This window comes from Echiichthys vipera (assembly GCF_963691815.1).
Source record: "Echiichthys vipera genome assembly, chromosome: 12".
Taxonomy (NCBI): Eukaryota; Metazoa; Chordata; class Actinopteri; order Perciformes; family Trachinidae; genus Echiichthys; species Echiichthys vipera.
In genome coordinates this window covers 11,832,328-11,855,888 of record NC_139837.1, presented here as the reverse complement: position 1 = coordinate 11,855,888, position 23,561 = coordinate 11,832,328, and the positions used below count along the sequence as shown (strand labels likewise).

Genomic DNA, 23,561 nt, shown 5'->3' with positions numbered 1-23,561 from the left:
CCTTATGATATATAGTTCTATTTAACACAGTGAAATGGCGACCGTAGTTGTTAAGTGAAGGTAGCAAAAGTTTACAGTTAAATTTAGGCACCAAAACTCACGTTAAGTGACCGGTTAGGTTTATGCAACAAAAGAGGACCATTAAGTTTAAGCGCCAAAACAACTTGTTGAAGATTAGAAAAACGTTTGGTCGTGGTTTGGTTTAGTACTTATGGGAAATGAACATCGGTCCCCAGGTGAAAAGCATTTTAAGAGCTATCCACCACCCCAACCTTCTTCCCTATGAGGATTTAGCCACTCTTACACTACATCATCTGATTTGAAATTCAATTTCTACTGCAATAAAACAGTGCATTACTTTTTTTCATATTTTCGAACATTGAATAAGGACAACCTGAGAGAAAACAGGCAAACGCACAAGCAAAGCTGATCAGGCATGCCTGAGCTATGAATATAACATACAGTACAACAACATAAGAGTGGAGGCTTTAAAGTGAGGAATGATATATTTGCCAGAGGCTGCTTCCTCATATCCTGTACACTATTTGTTTATGATATTTACCCATAGGCTTATTAGTCACAACAATAAGGAATGGACTACAGCTACAAAATCGGCAGTAAACTGTGCTTGACATCTTCAGGTCCTTCATGATGAAGTAATGGTGACAGTTCAAACACGTGGTAGCCCTTTTATGTGCACCGATTGGTCCACTACCTGTCACCCCGGGGGCTTTATAGCTCATCAGACCCACAGCACAAGCCTGTCAAATCATTCTCTGCCTACTTTTATCGCTCAGCTTCTGGGGGCGAATAAAAGCTGAATCTGGGATAACAGATAGCATCACCACATTAAAGTGAATATCAGTAACTAAGAATGAGAGCTAAGAATGTGACATGATAAGAACAGACAGACAGATTAGAAGCCAAGCCGTACTAATGATCGCTTTTAGTTGAAACAGCTCAACACTTTCACTCTTCCAAGCTGAACCTTTTTCTGGAAGTTAGTAAGAAAAAAATATTTATTTTCCATGGATGCTCTCAGCCCTTTCACATCAGCTACTGCTGGAATGAATGCAGGTATATTCATGTATCCTGCTCTCTCGTCTTTGTGCAGTTGACAAGTTTAATTTTAGTCTATGCGATGTGATACAACCCATATTTCCAGCAAATTAAAATCGAAATTTCAACCAGGTCATGTGTGTTCATGGGTATTTTTTGGCCGTGTGTGTGTGTGTATGGCCCTATTCCAAAGTCCATGGTTATCCATATGGGACCTTGATGTTGTAGCTGCAGCAAAAGGAGTGTTTCTGGCAGGACTGATGCAATGAGAGCTGAAGGGTGAATGGACAGGGGTCAAACCACTGTGCTGATTTCTTCTACATTTCAAGTGAACACACACACACACACACACACACACACACACACACACACACACACACACACACACACACACACACACACACACACACACACACACACACACACACACACCACTCCACTGGTATATATAGACAGCATGAGTGTATTAGCCCTTGGCATAAACATTCAATTACCTTTGAAAGCAACTGAACTGAAGTTCCACATAATGCAATTATCAATGGTGGGAGTGATTTTGTCGCTTTGGACCACCAAAAGCAATTGAAATATAATTTATTTTAAAGACATTTTCTGTTATAAGTAAAGGTATTCTGGTCACATAGGCATGTGGAACGTTGTATGATTACCTCTGGGAGTCCTTTTAGTAAAAGGGAGGAAACTCTCCTGCTCTCATTAGGTTGTGATGGGCAGTTGGGTCTTTTGATGTGACTAGTAATCTTCTCCATGCCTGCGAAGTTGCCTGGTAGCATTTAAAAATATGCAGCAGTGGCACACAGGCTGCTCGGCTCATGTTGTTAGGCAGATTAATTTTCTTTGTGGAAAGGGCACAGAGTGTCAGCTCCCTTAGGACTCTACATACAGCCTGGATGACCTGCAGGTACATTTAGTTAGGATAGGAGCTGTTAGAACTGATTATTGGTATTCTCAGAGACATAGAGGGTATACATTGGCGTCACGTTCCCACAGGAACTTTGCCCCCTCGGCAAATTGAGTGGCAAAACATCTTGCAACATGTCTTTACGAGGGAAAACTGTAAAACAAACGATTATCTGCTTAAATTAAAGGCAGTTGGACTCAACAGTGATCCTTACAACTTACCAATGAACCAGGGGTCTATGGACAATGATATCAAATTAGGTTCAGGTTTTATATTTACCTGATTTTGGCGCTGGGGAAATACAGAAAGCAGCACCTGGAGGCATACAAAAGCCTTGACACTTGGGCGTACTTCAAAGCAGGATTTATTGGTGAACTCAAAGCTACAAGGACACCAGAGGATATCGAAGAGCTATGTGGACAGGTTTGTACAACTATTTCATTAACGTTCACCTTTTATTTGGAAAACTGCAACGTTAAGCTAACACTTCAACTCACTAATGTTTTATTTGTGTAGGAATAACACAGCCAGAGAATCAATTAGCCCCCAGTGAAACCTTGGATAGTCCTTTGACAGCCCATTGTACATGCATGGAAGGACTTTAAGAGACATGTTAGCATGCAGCAGCCTTTCTGTTTCCAGTTATGTCAGGAGTGAGGATGTCTGATGACATTAAATGGCTTAAGCCAACACAAAGAAAGTCTGCTGCTCTGAACTGTCTTACATACTGTAGAGTACTGTGACCTGTTCCAGAACAATAGCCTACAATAGCCTCTGTAAAGTATGATATAACCAAAAAAAATCCAACATAATGGAAAGGGGCAAACCAAATCCAACTCTTGATCCTGGTTTAGTTATTTGTTCTATTCTATTCTATTCACGCAACAGCTCTTTCCCATTTTAGATGTGTAGATGTGTGTAGATGAGAAGTTCAAGCTGAATTCTAACACTTCGACTCAATAGTCTTTCTGCCACTTTGAGGGTGACGTCATGAGGGCCCTTAAGGGTAGAGAAGCGAGCTTGTGCCCGGAGGGTCGCCGCTTCAATCCCAGGACCAGCAGGATAAAAAAGAAGAAGCACGTCCCTCATTACTACCATTGACATGCCCTTGAGCAAGGCCCATAACCCCCAAACCACTCCAGTGGAGCTACTCATTGGCCAGCAGAGCAGACTGCGGTTGTACTGGGCAGCTTCCAGGTGTAAATGTGTAACTGTGTGAATGAAAGTAAACAAGTGTTAAAATTTGCTTCAAATGTAGGAGTATCAAACAAACCTGTATGTGCATTTTTTTAATAGTACTGCTCAGACAGCAGAATAAAAGGCCTGAAGCAACACATGAATGTGTTAAGTATGGTTCTACATACAAAAATATGTGATATGGATATTTCAAAAGAAGCTATAATAAATTCTATAGCTTGAGGTAACACATGCATGATACACATGCATACATGTACTGTAGAAGTATTCTCTGGCTATGATCCAAACACACACACCTCTCTTTTACCTGTGGTCATTGAAAAATGTGGTCTTTATCACATCTGACTGGTCTATAACAGCCGCTGTCAGAGAAACAAAGCCAGAGAGGCTATTGCAATTTTGGACTGTATGTTTGAGCTGCATTCATTTAGCCAGGGCCGCTGTGGTGCGCAGATGCACAGAGGGGCTTTTCCTTTCGTACTGCTGGTTGATGGAAATGAAACAGACTTGGCCAGGTGGAAACAAAAAAAGAAGGCACCTTGATGACCTGGTCACATAAGGTACAAGTAAAAACCAAGAATTCAGAAGTTATCAGTTTCAAATTGGACACTGAAACTTGACTGAATGTCTGGAATATGAACCTCGCCTGCAAGTTCATATTCCAGCTCATGTGAGAAATGTGGATAGAAACATGGTGTTAAAGCAATCTTAAGGCTGCATCCCTGTGTTACCGTGGTCAAACACACACATGATGAATTTTGATATTCAGCTGAGCATTAATTATGAATAACCTGCCTTGTTGGCTATGCATCAGCTGAGTAGAAGCAAACCAAGACATAACTGTACAGCGAGTGCATGAGAAGTGTGGGAGGAAGAGCATGAATTTACTCACATCTCCTTTGACAAATACTAAACTGGTGTGTGTGGGAGGAATGTGTTGTTCTCATTACATATCGTTTCCCTTGTGATTTTGGCTGAAAATCCCTCTATTTGATGCTTGATATGTTGCTTTTTTGATTGATAACGTATAGCTTTTCAGCTGCAGTAATGCTATTCATAGGTTCTGACACACAGATGTCACAGCCAAAATTACAAAAAGTCCCCCAAGAGTCAGGATATTTAGGATTAATCAAAGCGTATGACCGATCTCCAATGAATCCACAAGTACAGGGACGCATAGGATAAACATAAATACATAAAATCACACAAATACAAACACACACATTCCAGGCAACGTAGGCCTGGGTGACAGATCACATCAGTCACACCACAGGCATTCATAAATGTTGAGCAGGCCAGCCTAGTAGGTGGCATGACATTATTCCAACTCATTACCATCAACCTGGAATATTGTAACATGACAAGACCCAGTTTGATGCTTGTTAATAATCTATTTTTACCGAGATTACACTGCTGTGAATCGGGGCCAGCGAATGCCCAGTGGCATGTCCATCACAAAATGAAAGAGGTTGCAGAACAGAAGAGGTTTGTTACAGAGTAGAAGAACCACAGAGATACACAGACTAATTTCAGTGTAACTAGCTGCAATGTTCTTGTTTTCAAAGCAAAGCAAAGGTGATGGAGCATTGAGTCTGACTGTGATGCTGTTGTTGTTTGTGTTGCAGCAATATGTCAACTTATATGACTTCAGTAAATATATGACCATATACATACACCAGGTGAGACAAACTTGACCGAACATTTCTTCGGACTTCGCCCTTTGAGACAGTGGTTTAACATACAGGGTTGAAAAAAGGGCCAGCTGTGGATCAGTGTTAGAGTGGGTTGTACTCCATTTGAAAGATCTGCGGTTCGATCCCCAGCTCCCCCGGTTCACATGTCAAAGTGTCCCTTGGGCAAGACACTGAACCTCGAATTGCTCCCCATGCTGCTGTGCTGCTGCGTAAATGTGGTGTGCGTGGTTAGATTAGATGGTATGCAGATGTCCACTGCCGTCTGTGTGAATGTGACAAGTAGTGTGAAAGCGCCTTGAGTTGTCAGAAGACTAGAAAGGCGCTATATAAGTACAAGTCCATTTACCAAAAAACTAAACCTTTTTGATAAAGGTTTAAAGAATTTAAAGAATAGCACGGAATACCATGAAAAGATGCTGCCTCAAAACATGTGATACACATATGATTCATACAACTCTCATTTGATTTCAATAGCCTAAAATTGATATCCGTCATCTGACACATTGAAAGCAGACTGTTATCACCTGTTTACTATAACACACAATCTATTAATATTACAACTCAATTCTGACATATTTGTTTAACTTTATTTTCAAAATCTCAGATTTCTTTTCCTAACCATGGCTCATAAAATAGAATGTTTTACAAATCAAGTGCTGATTTTTAATTTAAGTTGTCCTACTCTTGGACAAAGTTTGCTTAATGATCAGTGGTCGTGATCACATGTCATGATTTTTTCACATTTTTAAATTTTTTAAACATCACGCTAACTCAACCGTGCATTACCCCAGTATTGGATCATTTATCAATCACGTTTCTATAAATAATTTTTCTGGTAAACTCAATTCCAAGATAGTTTTGATGCTAATAAATCACAGTATCAGTGGGGAATAGATATGTGCTTCTTTGCTAACTGGATCACTGAGTCACTCGAGGCAAAGTGTTTTACCATCTGGTTTTAAGACATTTGACAGTCTTCAAAGTGACGCAATATTACCGAAGAACTAAACAATAGAAAACCTTGTCTGATGAAACCTAAACGTCTCTTATTCAGAGCAGGGTTTATCAAAGTGTCTTTCCATCATTTTGACTGTATGTAGCACAACGATAACTTCAGTTTGGAGAAATGTACTGCAGCTTCCTAAACACACCCAATGGGGAAATCGTTTAAGCCTTCAACAGCCATAATGAATCTTGTTTTCAAACATGGGAAGTGCACATGCCTATTTGTTCTTCCACTAAAAAGGATCACAAACTTTGCCTTCCACGAGGTTCAATTGACTTGAATCTAATTTTACACAACCTGCTGCTTTCAGCGCAGACGTAGACAGTCAATAAAACCTGATGTATAAAGCATGCCACCCTATTTTCATTGGTAGAACATATAAACATGTCTGTCCGGTGAGCTTCCTGTTTATGAAAGAGATTTATCCTTGTTTTTCGAGGCCTTGACGATTTTCCTATTGGAGTGTGTTTGATGTCTGTGAGAAGCTGCAACACAGCAGTATGTTTATTAAGGTCGTGATACGCATGATTTCAAATGGTGGGAGACAACATTTTAATAAGATCTTGGCTGAAAAACATTGAACCTAAGGGCAAATTTATGCTAATTGAGAGCTTAAAACTAAGCACTTTAACTGTGGGAGTAACACTCCCTGGAATAACATAATAACCCAGTAAGTCATTTACATATTGTGTTGTCATTTAAGGTAAGGCAGAAGTAGCCTAGAATATCCCACTTAATGCAAGATAACGTAAATGTACTGATCCCTGACGAACTAGACAATGTAATGAAATGTATTTATGTTCTAAATGACACATAAAGCTATGACAAGTTAATAAAGAAAGATTTCTTCTCAGAAGCTGTGACACTGGAGGACTGGACTGGATGTTGTGTATGACTGCTCAGCAAAAAAGCAGACAGGAGGATGAAGTCTTATCTGCTGATCCAAGAGATCTGCTTCATCCCCTTCGTGGCAGATGTTAAGGGAAACTCTCAAAAGCACAATATGAGATCAAGCCAAGGACTATCATTATTTTACACTGAAGTCCAAGATTAAAATCTCAGCAGAAGGTATATATAGCATCCCATATCTTCCAAATGTATCAGTTTTAAATAAGTGCTTAACAATGTGAATTAAAATAACTGTACTTGGTTAGGGTTCAGGAAAAGATCACGGTTTGGGTTAAAATGAATGTTATACGTTAGTTACGTTATAAACTTAATTCAAGATTCAAGATTCAAGATGCAAGATGTTTATTGTCATATGGTCAGTTAAGACAGTCACACTGCACAATGAAATTCATACTTTGCACATCTCCCTGGTCACAAAGAAAGTAAAAATAAAATAAAAATATATAAGTTTAGTAGTCAGCATAAAAAAAATCAACATTGACTTTTGGCTTCACACAGAACATGAACAGCTGTCATTTGACCCATCCATCCACCCATCCATCCACCCCGCCCCCCTACCTTTGTGAACTTATATTACTCAGTAGTGACCAATGGTGTGAATTAACACGCTAAAAGAAAAAATTAATTGTGATAACGTGCACAATGACTTAAGAAATTGGTGTTATTCATACGCCATTTGGTGTTACCAGGTGGCCATAATCACCTTAACTGTTGCCAAATGTTTATCCTTTATTTCTGAAAGGACAAAGAACTTTGTGTTTATGTTCCTGAATACTTTTAAGACTAGAGGGGAACAAATAGTCTGAATTTATATGTGATACTTAACCTCAAGAAAAATGAAGTACATGCTGTCTGAACAGCTCTTTGAATCGTCTTTATATGTAGAGTCTGGTGTTACTCAAAAGAGGAATGCATTTTATTATTCACAGTGAAGGCCAGGTCACCATTAAATGAATCACTCCTTACTGTAAGTAAAGCTTGTTAATTGGCTTTTTGAAGAGGCTCTCCGATGAATAAGAGCAGTATCCCTTATCCTGCAGGCCTAGTTAATTCAAGAATGTGTCATTAGTTTTAGGTCATGGCTTTCGAAGCCTTAGGAAGGGCTCTGGAGAAAGAAAGCTCGAGTGCACACGCTCGCAGCTTTGACATCTGTTCATCTACAGAGTCCATTTATTTGGGAACAAATCACACACCTGTTGTGACACAAGTAGGTTAATGTCTGCATGTGTCTGCATTCTTAAGGCAAACCATTAATCAAAATGCCAGTGATGCACCATAAAAATGGATTTTACACAGGTAGAAGAAGTCTATAGGTCTTGTACTTATTAATAATTTGCAAGCAAACAAGATAAAACAAAAATACAAACAAACTATGAAAAAAATAATAAACCATGGCTCTTCATAATTCCAGGTGCATGCTGGCTCCAGACTGTACTGTATACCTTTACAAACAGGAGGGCTCATTCCTGCCCAATTCTTATAGAAGAAAACAAAGACCAGTAGCAAAAGCAGAGGGATTAAAAATTGATACTCAAAACAAATAACAAACATCTATCACAGGGAGTAAGAGTCCTTATTTTCACATTTCTCACCATCTGGATGAAAAAAAAAACTAAGTCAAAACAGAAAGAAGGAGGAGATTTGCGTTAAATAAAAAAAAATGCATTCATGCTGCTTTTTAGGACATTCTGAAACCAACACACAAAGTATTTATTTATTTATTGATAGATTCTGCATCATGCATTGTTGTGATGTACTGGGAGAACAAATACGGATCACTTTTATTTCTGCCTCTTGGTCACTTTAAAAAGATTTAAAATGTTTTGCGCATTGTTGTGTATGATGTGTGTGTGTTGTCTGATTGTCTTATTAACCAGTACCAAAGACACATTTGCTTTTATGCAAATCTAATGGACAATAAAGTTGTCCCAATATGAAGACGGCAGCTGGAAATTATACAGTATATGGCCATGCTCAATAAGTATGTCATGAACTCAAACTAAAAGAATTTTAGAATCAGTTATAAAGGCTATTATTTCAAATTAATTATTTGAAAAATAATTTTCTTCTCTTTTTATGCCATACAAAACGGATGGAGGACATGTGCCTATTTTTCTGGAAAAAAAATATGTTGAAAAAATAAACAAGAGGTACAAACTGGGGCTAGTCCATGGCGAAAAACACCTCCAGGTCAAGTGTGTGAACAGGGGTGTATACATTTACATACGTACATGTACATTTCATGCATCCATATATATATATATATATATATATATATATATATATATATATATACAATGTACATATAAATTAAAACATAGTAGCAGATAAAGGACTGAATTAAAGCAAATAAATAAGGGGAAAAGAGACACAAAGAAGATTAAAGAAAATGAGAGAGAGAGGGGCGGGGGGGGGGGGGGGGGGGACTTGCACCTCCTCCGTTACATGTGACAGTCCAGCTCCACAGCCTCCTTCCTTCTCTCGCATCCACATCCCTTCACTTCTCCGTCTGCCCAGCATCTCTGCCTGCTTCTTTTTGTCACACCCCTTCATTATCTCCTCCTCCGCCTCCTCTTTATTGTTATTTCTCATCCTCGACATGCTCCTCCTCACGTGAAGTCCGTCAACTTGCAGAGCACTGTGGATGCCGACTTAAAACACAAAAGGAAGGCAAATGTTCCATCGGGGAATAAGAGAAACAACTACGCACGTTTGCATCTTTCATTGAGTGCCTTGGCTTGATCGGAGCAACAGTATGGATCTGTCATTTATGGCTGCGCAGGTGAGACGTCTTTCCTCAAATTTGCACAAAGACCGTTTGTCTCGTCCGAACTTTTTATTCCATTTGTCCGTTGATTTCATGGGCGTGGCCGGTCAACAAGTTCACGTTGACAATTTCACATTTTAATCGTGTGAACACCGTTAATCAATATCTATAACATAATAAATGTTGTTCCCTTAACTGGAAAGTCAATACATATTTCCATAATATTGCTGATTGGACTTTATGGTTGGCTACTTATCCCCCCTTTACTGTATTGCAATATTGTTGTAGTGGTATTTTAGTAAATAGTTATTGTTTATAAGTTTATCAGGCTTTATGCTTATTGTAGTTAATAAGGAACACGCTGTCCCTTTGTGTGTCAGAATCTAGAATCTGTTGTATTTTTGTGGTGAAATGACGCCAGTTTTCTTGTGCCAAGCACTGGTGGCATACTTGTGCTTTGCATAGCAATGCATTGGAATATGTCATTTGTCATTTATGTCATTTATTTTGCCTTCATAGAGAACATGTTCTATTGTGCATCTGTTTTGTACATGTGATTTATCTTCAATTTCCCCTCTCAGTGTCTGGCTGCCTATGCAATCTACTTTGCCATTTTCTGTGCAACTGCTATTAAAAGGGTTCAGAGCATTATCTTTGCTGCCAAGGGCTGTTTTGTGGGCCGGACTTAGCCAAATGCTCCTACATTTTTTAAATCAAGAATCCCAAAAATAGAAACTTATTGGAGAATGGAGCCACCTGAAAATAAATCTTTCTTTTATATGATTAAAATGGCAAGGGAGAGCATGCAACCTCAAAACAGGCAGCACTATCATGATGCAAACTTTCATTGAGAATCAATGTAAATTTTTCTGATTACTTTGGTGATTTAATGTCTTCATGGAGTTAATGTGCTCTTGTAGAAACTTCCGTTGGGTAGCATTGCACAGGAACCATGTTTACTGGGACTTACAGCAGCATAGTGAAGGAGGTAGACCACTCTCAGTCTGTTTATGTGAGCAGTCAGTTACTCATATTCACAACTGGGAATGGTTGAAATCCAAAGTGTTGGAAACCACTCAGCTGGAGCTGGGGACTCAATGTAGTACTGATGTAGTATTTTTTTTTTCACCTGGCTATGCGTGGATATGCATAGCTTCGCAGCAAGCTAAACACTGTTACGACAGACAAGAAACTGGTCTTTATTAGAAGAAATTGTGAAAGAGTATTTGATAATACATTTAATGATAGACATTACAAATCAGGAAAACATAGATTCCAGAAACAGACTAAATCAAAGGAGCGTTGGCAATTCCCCACTTTGAAACATAATTTCAATTTGACAGTATGGCCTTAGTGTGGTAAATTCCCAAGTAGAATTGCTGCCTTGCGTCTGTCCAGACTTGCATGATATATGCAGTGAAGACTGGAGAAATTCAATTAAAAAGGCATTAAGTGTATTTCTTTGGCGAAAAAGTGGATGCTTCACACACATCTTTAACTCACTGGCACAAAAGATCTATACAGTCACCACAAGATTACTGTCACCAATTCTGAACAAATGTCTGCCCCTCCTGGGTTCCTGGGTCATGTGTTGAATAATGGACAGGAAATATCATGATGCCACAGTGAAGCTGACCTTTGACCATGTGGATATAAAATGTTGTCACTTAATTTTTGTCCATTTGTGAAATGTGTCGGAGTTCTTCAGTTATGGACAAATATGTGTTTTGTGAAGTCACAGTGACCTTGACCTTTGACTTCCAAAATCTAATCAGTTCCTCCTTGAGTCCAAGTGGAAATCTGTCATTTGAAGAAATTCCCTGCAGTGGTTCCTAAGATATCGTGTTAATAAAAATGGGACGCATGGCTGGAGAACCCAAAAACATAATGCTGTGCATGAATTAACAAATACAGTGGTTATATCACACTTGAAACATGTAACCTCTCTTTTTAAAGGAGAATTTTAAAATGGGAATAAAAGTTGTCAGGGCATAAATCCAATTATCTCTTGATAGTTATGAATCAAGACTCAATAGTCTAGCAGTTGTGTAGCTGTTAGTGCTGAAAATGAGTCCAAGGTAGAAAGAGTAAACAGGTCATACAAGAAGTTAACAGTTCACTTAATGTTATCCTCAGACAGCTGGTTTATTGCCAAACTTGGCAGTCAACTGTTTGCATAGAAAAAAACAATCCTATTCAATTACGAATCACCAAACAGCTAAAATGAAAAGGGTACTTGCAGATAAAACATCCACAAGGGCATTCGGAGAATGTCCTTGTCAATATTTGTGTGGTCACAGATGTGAAAAAAATGGTGGCTGTAACAATATCAGATAAACTATAATAAAAAAGAATAAGTAGAACAGACATTGCCATTCAAATCAACATAATGGGACGGTCAAGGCAGTGGCCGTTTTTATGTGTACAGTTTCCATTTCAAAGAACTGTGACCCCATCATATCATACTTCCAGCTCACCTTTTTCCAGACACCCATATACCTCCTCCTCATGAATGCAGCCCTATCAGAGAGCTAATGACTCATTTTGTTGAGGTGAAATTCATTCCAGTGCCCTGAGTGACTCGGTAATGTTGACTGCGAATGAAGTCAGGAAAATGTCCCTGGAGTTTTAAAGATTGACTTCACAATGGATGATTCTTTTGTCCATCCATCTCAGCGTGGCTCTGCCGTCTGCAAACCACTGGACCTTTGCCATCACTTTGTCTTTAAAAGATGACGGATGCTGCCATAACTGTTCTCTCCTCAAGACAGGGAAAGTTTTTAAAGAAGTTCAACTCAAAAGGAGCCGGGTATTGATTTTCTCCCTGTAGTATTGGGTATATATCGTTGTTGCTGCAGTGTATATGTGCCTGATATCATGTAGAATTGTCAACTAGTTACATCACCTTTCTATATTCAGTCTGACATTGCCTGCACTAACTGATTTCCATGGGAGAGGGGGATTGGATTTTTTACTAACCAATCACAAGAGACCTCCGGCTATCTTCTGGTCACGCTCCATGGTTGAATAGGCGTTGAATAATTCACATGGCTCTTCTAGACTTTCTAAAATGTTATCAGACCAAATCGAACCAATTCTGAGAGTGAAACAAGTCAGTTAGCTCAACTCAGCCGTTTAGCAGCTGCAACATTAGCAACCACATACTCTACGGCAGAGCCTATGACGTTAGCACATTTAACAAACTTGGTTGTGATTTGCTGGTGAGTTTCGTCAGTGTAAACACACAGCTTGACAATGGCCTTGGTCCTGCCCTTGGGACTGATTGACTAATCACTAGTCCGGTCATGGTGCTCATTAACCTGTCTGTGTTTTTAACTGAGGAGTGGCAGTTTCATGTCACAAAGCCAGACCAATCAGTCCATTTTATGGAGTGGATGGATTCCAAGTGTATTTAAAGAGAACATATTTAACTCATTAGTGGTATAGACCTTTTCAATAGAATTACATTGCTAGGCAACAGCCTTGGTCCTTGTTAACTTCCTGTCAGCTGTTCTCTAGCTGTTCTCTCACTCTCTAACAGGATATTAAATGGGACACATTTAGATGTTTACATTTGCAACTGTGAAATGGTTTATACATCTTTGAGGATTTTAAGATTTGTTCCATTATAAACAATTGGCCATCACAACATAATTGGCCATTGTTTCGCTGCATTTGTCACTCTTCTTACAAATATTTTGTAAGATATGACATTAACATACCAAATACCTCTCTACAGAACAATGTATATGCTTCTGTGTTTGGCGAATGATTTGCATTTGGCAGCAATGCCTCTCTGGTTTGAAATGAAAAAGGACATGCTTCATGAGGCTGAAAGTGGTGGCATCCTCAAGCGTGACAAAACACGGATTAATAGGTGACAAATCACAGTAAAGCTTTTGAATACTAAACTGAGGGCAATGAGACAATTTGGTTTGTATCTTTTCAAATAGACCAAACTGAGAAATGTTTCAGATAACTTCCTTTAGCTCCCTAGATATGGATATCAAGATTTATTTTTCAACTTGCACTCACATGTACATTGATTTTTCCAGACCAACTACTGTGATTGTGAAAAGAGTTGTACCGATAGCATTTTCATGTTGTTAAGTACATTACATAAACAAGTCTACACTGACTGTTGGTTTCGCAAGAGGAATAAACAGGATGACCTCCTGTCTACGTGAACTTTTGGACTTTCATTAGAAAAGTTTTTGTGAAATATTTTAAAAGCCCTTTTCGCTCATGCAATGCAAACCTAAAATTATCAAAGACGCTCATCCTCCAGTGTATTAACAGAGATTGAATGGGTGTGTTGTTGATGTTACATCATGCTGCAGCCAGCAGCAGAGGAAAACAAACCTCAGACGGTGAAGAAGGGTGATTTACACAAATACTTCAACGAATATGTCTAACTGGAGAGATTCATGAACTTCTGTCATCAAGGACAGACACCAAAATCATCAAATTCAAAGAACAGCAAGAGACCCGGTTGTTTATGACTAAAATACAAACCTCTTCATGTCCTCCCTCCTGCTGCTCTCCCCGGCGCCACCCCTCGCCTATACCTAACAGAGTATTTCCAGTAATTGAGAATCCCCTGTTGTGTGTTCCATGTGTTAAAAACACACTATCTGCGGAATCGGATTCTCCCGATATTGTGGGACGTTCATATGTGAAAACGGCAAAAAACAATCAATATCCAGGACAAAATACACTTCCGTCGAAATGTAATTGAGAATCCCAATTTGTTGTATGGGAATGTAATTTTTAGGAGACAAACCTAATCACACTTTGTTTATCTTTGCACCTTGTGCAGGATACCCCTGTTGAAAGGATTCATATGGCAGATGTTAAAGCATAAACAATGAGCCACTGTGCTACTCAGTTACTAACTGATGTTGAGGTCAAGTCTGAAGTACTGTAGATAGGCTCTGGAGCCACCCTGGGCATAATGCCAGTCTCAGACTTGCTTTAGCTGACAGATTTGCCACACAGGGCAGCAAAACCCTTCAGGCTCTTTGTATTCAGTGCACAGTGACCCAATGGACTTGGCCTTTTAGTCATTTTTGCATGTACACATGTGCATGCACTCAGAGACCTTTTTAAAAAAACGATTATTGTGGCAACTTTGATCCCCATGCGTAAGAAAAAGGAACAGAAGGAACACATCACTCTGTGTATTTCCTTTCCATTACATGTTTGGACAGTTCTCCTCTAAATGAGAAGCTATAAGTCTGTTTCCATGGTCTCACATCAGATATCTGTCTCCTCATGACAGGCCATCAGCACTTCTCATTACTCAATCACTTGTTCAGTGGAGCTGCGGCTCTGAGTCATTCTACCTGACAGGGTTGTCAATCTCTGCCCGAGTTAGAAAGGACAGATGACAGTGAAAGTACGAATGTTCTGTATGAGGATGGAGGGAGCGGTTTGCAGCCTCAACACAAACAATGCCGTCTGTATTTACTCACAGTACGAGGACCAGGAACAGACAGGACTGGCAAATACGCTTTTGGTTTACTTTTGTGCCAAATGATAGGACAATATGCCAGAAAGTCAATACAATCACAGTTGATGATTTTAAAGTTAGTAGATATATCATAGTCGGATGCAATCAGCTCCACACACTCTTTTGCAGGATACAACCAGCATTTAATTGTAGTTTGCAAAAGCTACTTTGATTATAAGGTCGAATAAAGCCGATTGGACCAAACTCTCGTATAAGTGACATACGATCAGAGAAAGACTGGCTGGAGATGGAGTGAGAAGACGCCTTTGTGCACCACTACCCCCTGATATGAAGCCAGATATAGAGATGCAAGTTGAATAGTTCACAGATGAGATTATTTTCCTATTAAGCACGCTTTGCAAAATAGCAACAGCCACAAGGTCTATATCCAGACCATCTTTGTCCTCAATTGCATAAAAAAATTCAATTACATAATCATGTTATCTCACTGTGCATTCTTCACACCCGGACTGTCCCTTTTAAAGAATAAATCTCCTGGTCTCTATAGTGGAGGCTTATTTGAAGTGTGCAATAATCTCACACCAGCCTTTTCATCCCTAGGAGTTCATTTCCCCTCTGGTGTTTTGACAGTTTTTTCAGCACTTCAGTCTTGAGATAGAGAACATTTTCCACTTTTATGACCCTGCAGTGTAAAGAGGTTCACAAAACAACAGTGACCTTTAACCTATTAGGTTACTCCAGGAGCTGTATGCACAAGAATAAGCAATGCTTTAAAACAGATGATCAGTCTGTGTTAGGTCTGTTTTCTATATTTAGCGGCTTGAAGCCTTTTCATTTCAGGGTCATTCATACTTAGGTTTTTTACCTGCACCATGTGTCCCTTTATGTCTATATTCTATCATCGTTCAGATAAATCACACTAAAATTGGCAGAATATTTTTACAAATCAAACCAGTGAGTCTGTACAATATGAATGTGTGACTTCACATAGCCAGCAGGAGCATTCAAAGAGTGATGGGCAAAGGAGGGTTTTTTTCTCACTAGAATCAGTTCATTAAGATTTGTTCAAGTCGCACCCACTGAACTGAAACCTGGCTGAACTTTCAGTTAAACTTTATTAAACTGAGAAAGTAGAATTAAGTTACCACTTGCAAACTTAAATATAAAGTTATAACCTATGTTCGGTAATACGTCCTACTCCATGACATCAAGACCTGAGAGGGAGGTAGAGGGGCAACTAAACGACTCAATCAGGGCTCACGTTCACTGTGTTGTAAGTTCAGTGAAGAAAGCGCTGAACATACACTGTGAGCTTGCGGCGCTTGACTGGAAATCCGGCTTCATAGTCCCTCTCAATGACCTAAAACCTGAACATTTGGTTCAGTTCAGCTTGCTAATCAACGGCCGTCCGTGAAGGAAAATCCAGTGAGTTGAGAATTTAATTAGATAGATAGATAGAAGATACCATTTGCAAACCAGTGAATTGATGACTAGCTTGGTGAGAGCCTGCACGTTAGCTTGCAACTAAAGGAGCTCAACTGCACTGAGAAATGAATGGATCATTACAGGAAGTGATTCAGTTCAATTTGTTTCCCCAAAAGATGCTTTATTTTGAACGAATCGTGTGCTATCAACGCAACACTACATTAAAAAACATAGGATGCGAAGGGCCAGTATACAATGTTAAGAGGTAGGCCGTTCATATATGAGGAAAATATGAACGCCTTAAAGTGATGAAGATGTAACCCTGCTTTTCACAGCAGGGCCACTTCACTTGATGTAGCCTACTGCACGTAGAGAACATAGAATACACTGGAGGCAGGAGCATTCAGAACAAACAATGTTCTGTATTTTTGTTGGAGGTTTTCTTTGCATGACTGATTTTTATGTCATCCTCTCCATATTTAAGACAAAGACTCATTAAAAAAACAACAGTTTATGTTATCTATTTGTTGCTGATATTGGAGAGAGCCACTGCAGCTGCAGGTGGTTGGGTTAAATTAGTAGCCCCAGGGTCAGTCTCCTCCTGTTAAAAGTGAGAAATCTTAATGCTCTCATTGGGAACAATTGACTAACCAGCAGGAGGCTGGAGATCTCTATTTTTGGCTCTGATAACTGTGGAAGCAGGCGCCAACAACCTTGTAAACAAATGGAACGTTTGCTAAACCCGTTCCCTGATCAGCAATCGTCCAATCATAACTTAGCAACCGTAACCAGGCACTGCAGGACTGTCAAGCTTTGGATTTCTCTGAAAGCTGAAACAAAGTATAAAAGCGAAACTCAAGGTTTGGATAATCACTTTTTTGATTTATTTCATACCTTTAAAAATAAGTTTTTTATAGGTAAATCTGTCACTATTATCCTTGTAAACTGCACATGCGCTGTGCAGAAACAGAGAGCTTGATCGTTGCAGAAACCACATTTAAGGGCAGTGCTTACCTACAAGTCAGTTACTGGTTAGATTGCAGGGACATTTCAGAGAATACTGTGATTGATGAAAATAATGCGATTCAGCTGTGATTGATGAAAATAATGCGATTCAGCTGCCACATTACTAGCCATAATTTCCCAGTGTCTCCATGCTATCATAGTTTACAACATGCTTGCACTGTAGACACAAGCATCTCCCAGCTGCTTTGCACCTGAACTGAGTGATTGCATATTGAAAGAAGTTCTGGGGAGAATGAAAGGGACACTTAATGGACTGTGACAGCAAAGTACGGAGTAATAACATCTTTCCCTAATATACCTAACCCCCCCTATGCTTCCTATGTAACTGTGCCTCTCATATTCAGCAGGTATGAATTATGTATTCCCATATAAATTATCTATTTTTCACTCATCCTGAGATAATTTCAAAGCAGCTTTATCCCCTTTATTGGTATGTCTTTGAATAAAACTGAGCTATGATCTTAGGTGAAACTGTGATGAATATTGACTCATCTTCCTTATCTTAAAAAAAGGATCCATAGGGACATTTGCCATTGAAGCACACACAAAATTTGAATTTGAATTCAGCTCATGAGCACTTATTTTAATGAAAAGGAAACATGGGTGGGAATTATAGGAGTTTAACAGTGTGTGCCTGCTTTGCTTTTGAAGGCAAGATGCTGAATGGCAGCAGCTGATTACACACTATCGAGGAGAAAGCCTAGATGAAAATGATTGTAGTTAAATATAGACTAGTGCTGTAATTTATTGAGATCATTATGCATTTTTTGAAATCATTAGCGTGCTAAACAAAGTAATAAAACTGTATGATCATGTTGTGAGAACAGCACTGCTTTTTTTTCAGTTTGCCAGGTGATATCAATTAAAAATCTTTTCATCCCTAGATGCAATTTCAGTAAATTACCCCTTTTGGCTTGAACACAAATCTAACATTAACATATTAATAACATGACATCATTTTAAAGGGGTTTTAGATTGTTTTCCATTGTTGGACGATAGGATTACTGTCAGTTTTCGCCACAAGCTTTAAAACCCTACCTTCAAACAGTGCCTCTATAATAACACAACAGCAAAACCTGCTTTGATTTGATGTATTTCACAGGGCTTTACTCTTTGTGTCTGACCTTGGGGTGTGTTCAAAGAAAGCCGCCCTGAAACTAATGACAGAGTTCAGACAGGACTCTCCTTCATTTTCTCTTGCTCACTCACTTATTGCTCAATCTGCAAAGGAGCTATGGTTATATTGCACATAATGCACCTCTACTCCCCATCAAATAATACTGCCCTAAGACAAAAAATCTTTGGAGTTTGGAGTCCAAGGCTTTAGAATTTAAGGTTTCAGTACCCCCAGCTCAGGAACTATCTGACTATATCTACACAGCATCTCATTATCCCAGATTATGCGACACCCTTCCTGTTAGACCTCAATGATTGTATTTCAGTCTCATAGTTCACTGTGTCATATGCATCCGATTATTAGGCTACAAATGGATGAGTTTCAATTTCCCTGCTGATGAACTCCTCAAAAGGTAAGGTATTAGATTCATAACCGCTATTTTTGTCATAGTAATCGCTTTGCTTTAATGCTCCACAGCTCTGTGTTTGCTATGAAGGAAATTTGACTGCGACCTTCTCATTTCGGTTGCATGCACCTTTAAAGCCTGATGATGAATCAGGCACAGTTGTATTACATATGGAAATCATTGGGAATGCCCGCTGGTATGCATAAGTGGTAGAGAAGTTCACTAACTTTTTTAATCTTATATAGAGCTTACAAGTAGTTGTCAATCAATTCGCAGCTAGAGCTTCAAGCTATTTTTTGCAGATGCTGTGTGTTGAGATAGGGTTGTCACAATACTAGAATTTCAAAGTCGATACCGATACTCGGTACCAGATACCATTTTCGATACCACGGGGAGAAAATAAAAAAAAGAAATTAGAGAGAATTTTTAAGATAAAGATTAGAACAATACAAACAATATCAGTAACAACACTTTTAAAAAGATGTCTGACGTCTAGTAGAAAAAGAAAGAAAACACATAACTATAGGGTGTATACAAATATGACAAATATGTTCACACTCTTGTTTGTTTAATTGTGTTGTATAGGTCAGGGATTTCTGTGGACATTAAATGATTCCATGAAGGAGGTTGAACCTTGGATTCAATTGGTGAATAAGTTGAAGTTAGGTTTCTCCACAGTGTAAACAGGGATCTGGTCCATGCTAATGTATTCAGCTACAGTCCTGTTTATCTTCTGTGTTTCTGGTGACTTGGCACCATATTATCGCTGCTGATTAAATAGAGTTGGTATAGCAGGCTGACACTGTTTCTGTCTCGTTGCTGGTTGACTTTTCAGACACGTTAATGTGTTGTCCTGTTAAATGAACACCTCATAACGGTACGTGATGTTAGCTGCTTAGCTCCTCCTTTAACGTTACTGTTTATGATTAGACGCTTGACGCTAGTGGCTTGTTTACATCCTTAGCCTTTCCTTGGTCATTAGCCTTGCATGCTGCATAAAGTGATGGACAAGCGTTCATGTGCTCAGAGAGACGAGCTGTAGCTTCTGTCTTGTTTTGTTTGCAGCGCTGCTGGGTAACGTTTCACGTAAACTAGAGGAGGTGGAGGCTGCACTGTTGACGACAAAAGTATTGATCATTTTGCAAGTTACTATCTAATCCGATACTAATTTTTAGTATCTATTTTTTTTGACAACCCTAGTTTGAGATAAATACCATATTGTTGTATCGACTACAGTTTCAGTCCTAAGGTTGATGCTGTCGATTATTATTTACCCACCTGTGTAAAAAAACATTCAAACTCATGTATCATTTCGGAGCAATGATATTGTTTATTGCTGCAATTGCTAATCGAAGACTGTGAACACGTAGCAATTGATTAATTTCACACCTGAGAGTGTTGTTGGCATTTATGTGATGTTCCCAGCTTACACACAAACACACACGTACAGGCAAGGCTTTGTGTTCTGACGCCCACCTCATTGCCCTCTGTGATATATATCCATCTCAGAGTGGGGAGGACACAGAAATCTATTTGTTTATAGCCGTGATTTATGGACAGGAGGCCTGAAACAATAAATGCAGCACCTTAAAGAACAAGAGAGTGAGAGAGCGAGTGTGTGCGTGTTAAGGCATTTAATCAGATCAGTTAGGATTTTTTTCATTGCAAAGGAATAATTTACATATGACTTGGCTGTTGCATACATGTGTTGTTTCACATGATCCATAAACTAACAATCATGTCTTTCTTTGATGCCTCACACTGTACATGCACACACTTACATAAATACACGGGCACACACACATACTGCAAACATGATATTAATTCAAGACTGAGGGCGTGTAGAGTGAGGGAGCACTGCTGAACTGTTACAGTATCTGAACACTGTAACTAGGCCAACATGGCATTCGCGTGACAAATTCACAACACCCCCCCCCCCACCTCCCACAGGGAAAATACATACAGCAACCATTCATAAATGCTGATGCCAACCTGCAGCGGTATATACAGTACTGTAGTAGCTACACCATTGAAGGCGTTGAGACGCTAATTTCATTTTACAGCAGTTGTGTTGCTATGCTGATGGCAATTTACACTCTGAAAAAAAACATTAAGGGTCAACCATGGCTTCACAAAGCCATTGGGCCTAGTACAAGAACATTTTCAAGATTTCACGACTAGAATTGCCTTAAACAGTACCTCTGCCCGTTCTGCGCTGTTTCTGGGTAAGATTCGTTCACAAAAATGTTACCAAAGAGGAAATTTACAACACAGAATGTATTTCTAAAGCAGAGCAGTGAAAGAGAAATACAGTATGAGAGGTGTTCATGTGACAGATATTAGAAGAGAGACAATATTATAGCCTACAGTTAGTGCAACAGAGAATGATATTGGACAGCGAACTGCTTAAAGACCCTGAAGCTGGTGTCAGAGGGAGAAAGCTTTCTTAACTCCTGAGATGTACGAGTTTCTGTGCCAAAAATTGAAAATCCCTCAAAACTTACGTTAATGTTACGTATCATATTTGCAATGTATTTAGATTAAGGCAGTCTTTCCCAGCGTAAGGGGTCAAGGACCCATTTTTATCACCTGTAAGTGGAAAATACAGTAATAGTATAAGTGCAGTAGAGTGCACTGAACAGTATTTAGACTAAAGCAACTTTAAAATTATAGAGACTGAGATAAGTATACAATAAATGGCCATTAAAAAACAATACCCGAGCACAATACAAATGAACTAAGTGGAGTAGACATCACTTGATTTGGACTGACAGGTTGCCCACTTGTTGGACAGATTTAGGCAGAATGTTCTCATTCATAGGTCGGCAAATACCAACACTCTGTCACAGCCCCCCCGGCGTCTGATACCAACGCACGAGGCATCCTTTAGCATCTGTATGAGATGCACCAGGCTTTGAACTGACCCGGGTGTAAACCCATCTGTGGAAATATTAGATGCTTAGAGCAACTGCTTGACCACGGCACTGTGAGACCACTTACTAAAAAGAACAACAAAGTCCACTTAGGGAGGAGTGTGGGGTGGAGGGATGGGTCAAACGAACAGGGCTTTCACCCAGGAGGCCGCTGTTTATCTTACATGTAAAACGTCAATTTTTTTACTTATTTTAAGTGACATACGCCACTTAAAGTCCCAGTCAGCAATATTTGATCATATTCACTGAAGCCGACACTATGCTCCGATAGAACAACATAAATCATCCGGTTTTAGAAAACGAACGCACCTCTACGTGCACACAGAGCCTACTAACTAAGAACCGACTGCAACTTTAAGTTATTTATTAAACAAGGCCTACTTTTTAAATCCAAACAATCTTTTTCTAAACCTAAACCTAAACCTACCAAGTAGTTTTGTTAAAATTCCGAACATTAACCACATATTTAAAACTCAAGTCCGTATGAGACAAGCTATGAATGAGAACGGGTTGATTTAGGTCGTGCATGTTTTAGTGTGCAGGTTAACTTTTAACTATACTCAAACTTCTCTCTTTCCATTGTGAACAGAAATACGGACTCAAAACCTGCTTCGAATTAGTATGGAAGTAGGATATGGCTATAACAGAGGGGACAATTAATCATGTTCCTCCACGAGATTGACAGTTTCAGACAGCAGCTAGCAGCCTATTACACAAGTGAGGAATAGAACCAGGGGGAAATAATTGACAAGGTGCTTTTATATGTAAAAATAGAGTAAAAAGAAACAAACAATAAAGGGATGAAGGCTCTGAGGAATTGAACCGTGTTATGCTTAATTTGTATTTGACAGGAAGAGTGGTGGTTCAGAGGGGTCTGCAGCACTAGCTGAGGGTTGCAGAACAAGAAAGACTGCAGTGTTTGATTGACTGATCAGAAAAGTGGTGGCATTTTCATTAATAACAAACCTCCAGTACATCTATTGTGGCGATATATTTCACACACACACTCACACACACACACACACACACACACACACAAAGAGAAGTTAGAGGACAAAGTTTGATGATACTGCTTAATGAGTTTTACCCTTTTGTAGGTGTACTCAAACATGTTTTGTTAATTTAATAAAAAGTTGTCTAACTATCTCAAATAACAATGTCAAATAAAATGCACTTACCAGAACTGTACACGTGTTATGTTTACATAGAGTGTTTGTGTGTGCATGGTTACGTCATTGCGGTTTGTGAGAGAAATTCCTTCCCTCTGGCTATCATTTCTGAATGACTCCTGCTACCTTTCAGTCACATTCCCCAGTGGAGTTATCTTATAGAAACAGCACTATAGAGTGAGAGTCGATGTGGATAAGAGCATCTGCCAAATGCTATCAATGTTAATGTAAATATTTCATGGTATGTGTGGTCATGTAGAGAACTTTTGCACTGGAACACAGAAATTAATCAGATAGGATATTAAGGAGAGTACTGCAGATATGGGAACTTGAACTGCCCAGATAGAAGAGAAATAAACTTCAAAAGATGCTGTAACAGCGTGATTAACAGACTGTATACACTGTATTCATACATATTACATACATGCCATAAGAAGATGCAAGAGTCAGCAGTAAGGTTTCCT

At 39.2% G+C, this 23,561-nt stretch overlaps 1 protein-coding gene across 1 annotated transcript in view; it reads left to right on the top strand.

The window, feature by feature from the left end:
• Positions 1-9,435: 9,435 nt before the first annotated feature.
• Positions 9,436-23,561, top strand: part of LOC310954400 (uncharacterized protein C14orf132) — a gene marked incomplete at its 3' end in the record, with an annotated part of 28,718 nt that continues 14,592 nt past the window's right edge. The window contains exon 1 of the mRNA XM_083923837.1: positions 9,436-9,563. Coding sequence (XP_083779963.1) covers positions 9,537-9,563 — 27 coding nt within the window. The 5' untranslated portion in view covers positions 9,436-9,536. The remainder of the gene's footprint in view (positions 9,564-23,561) is intronic.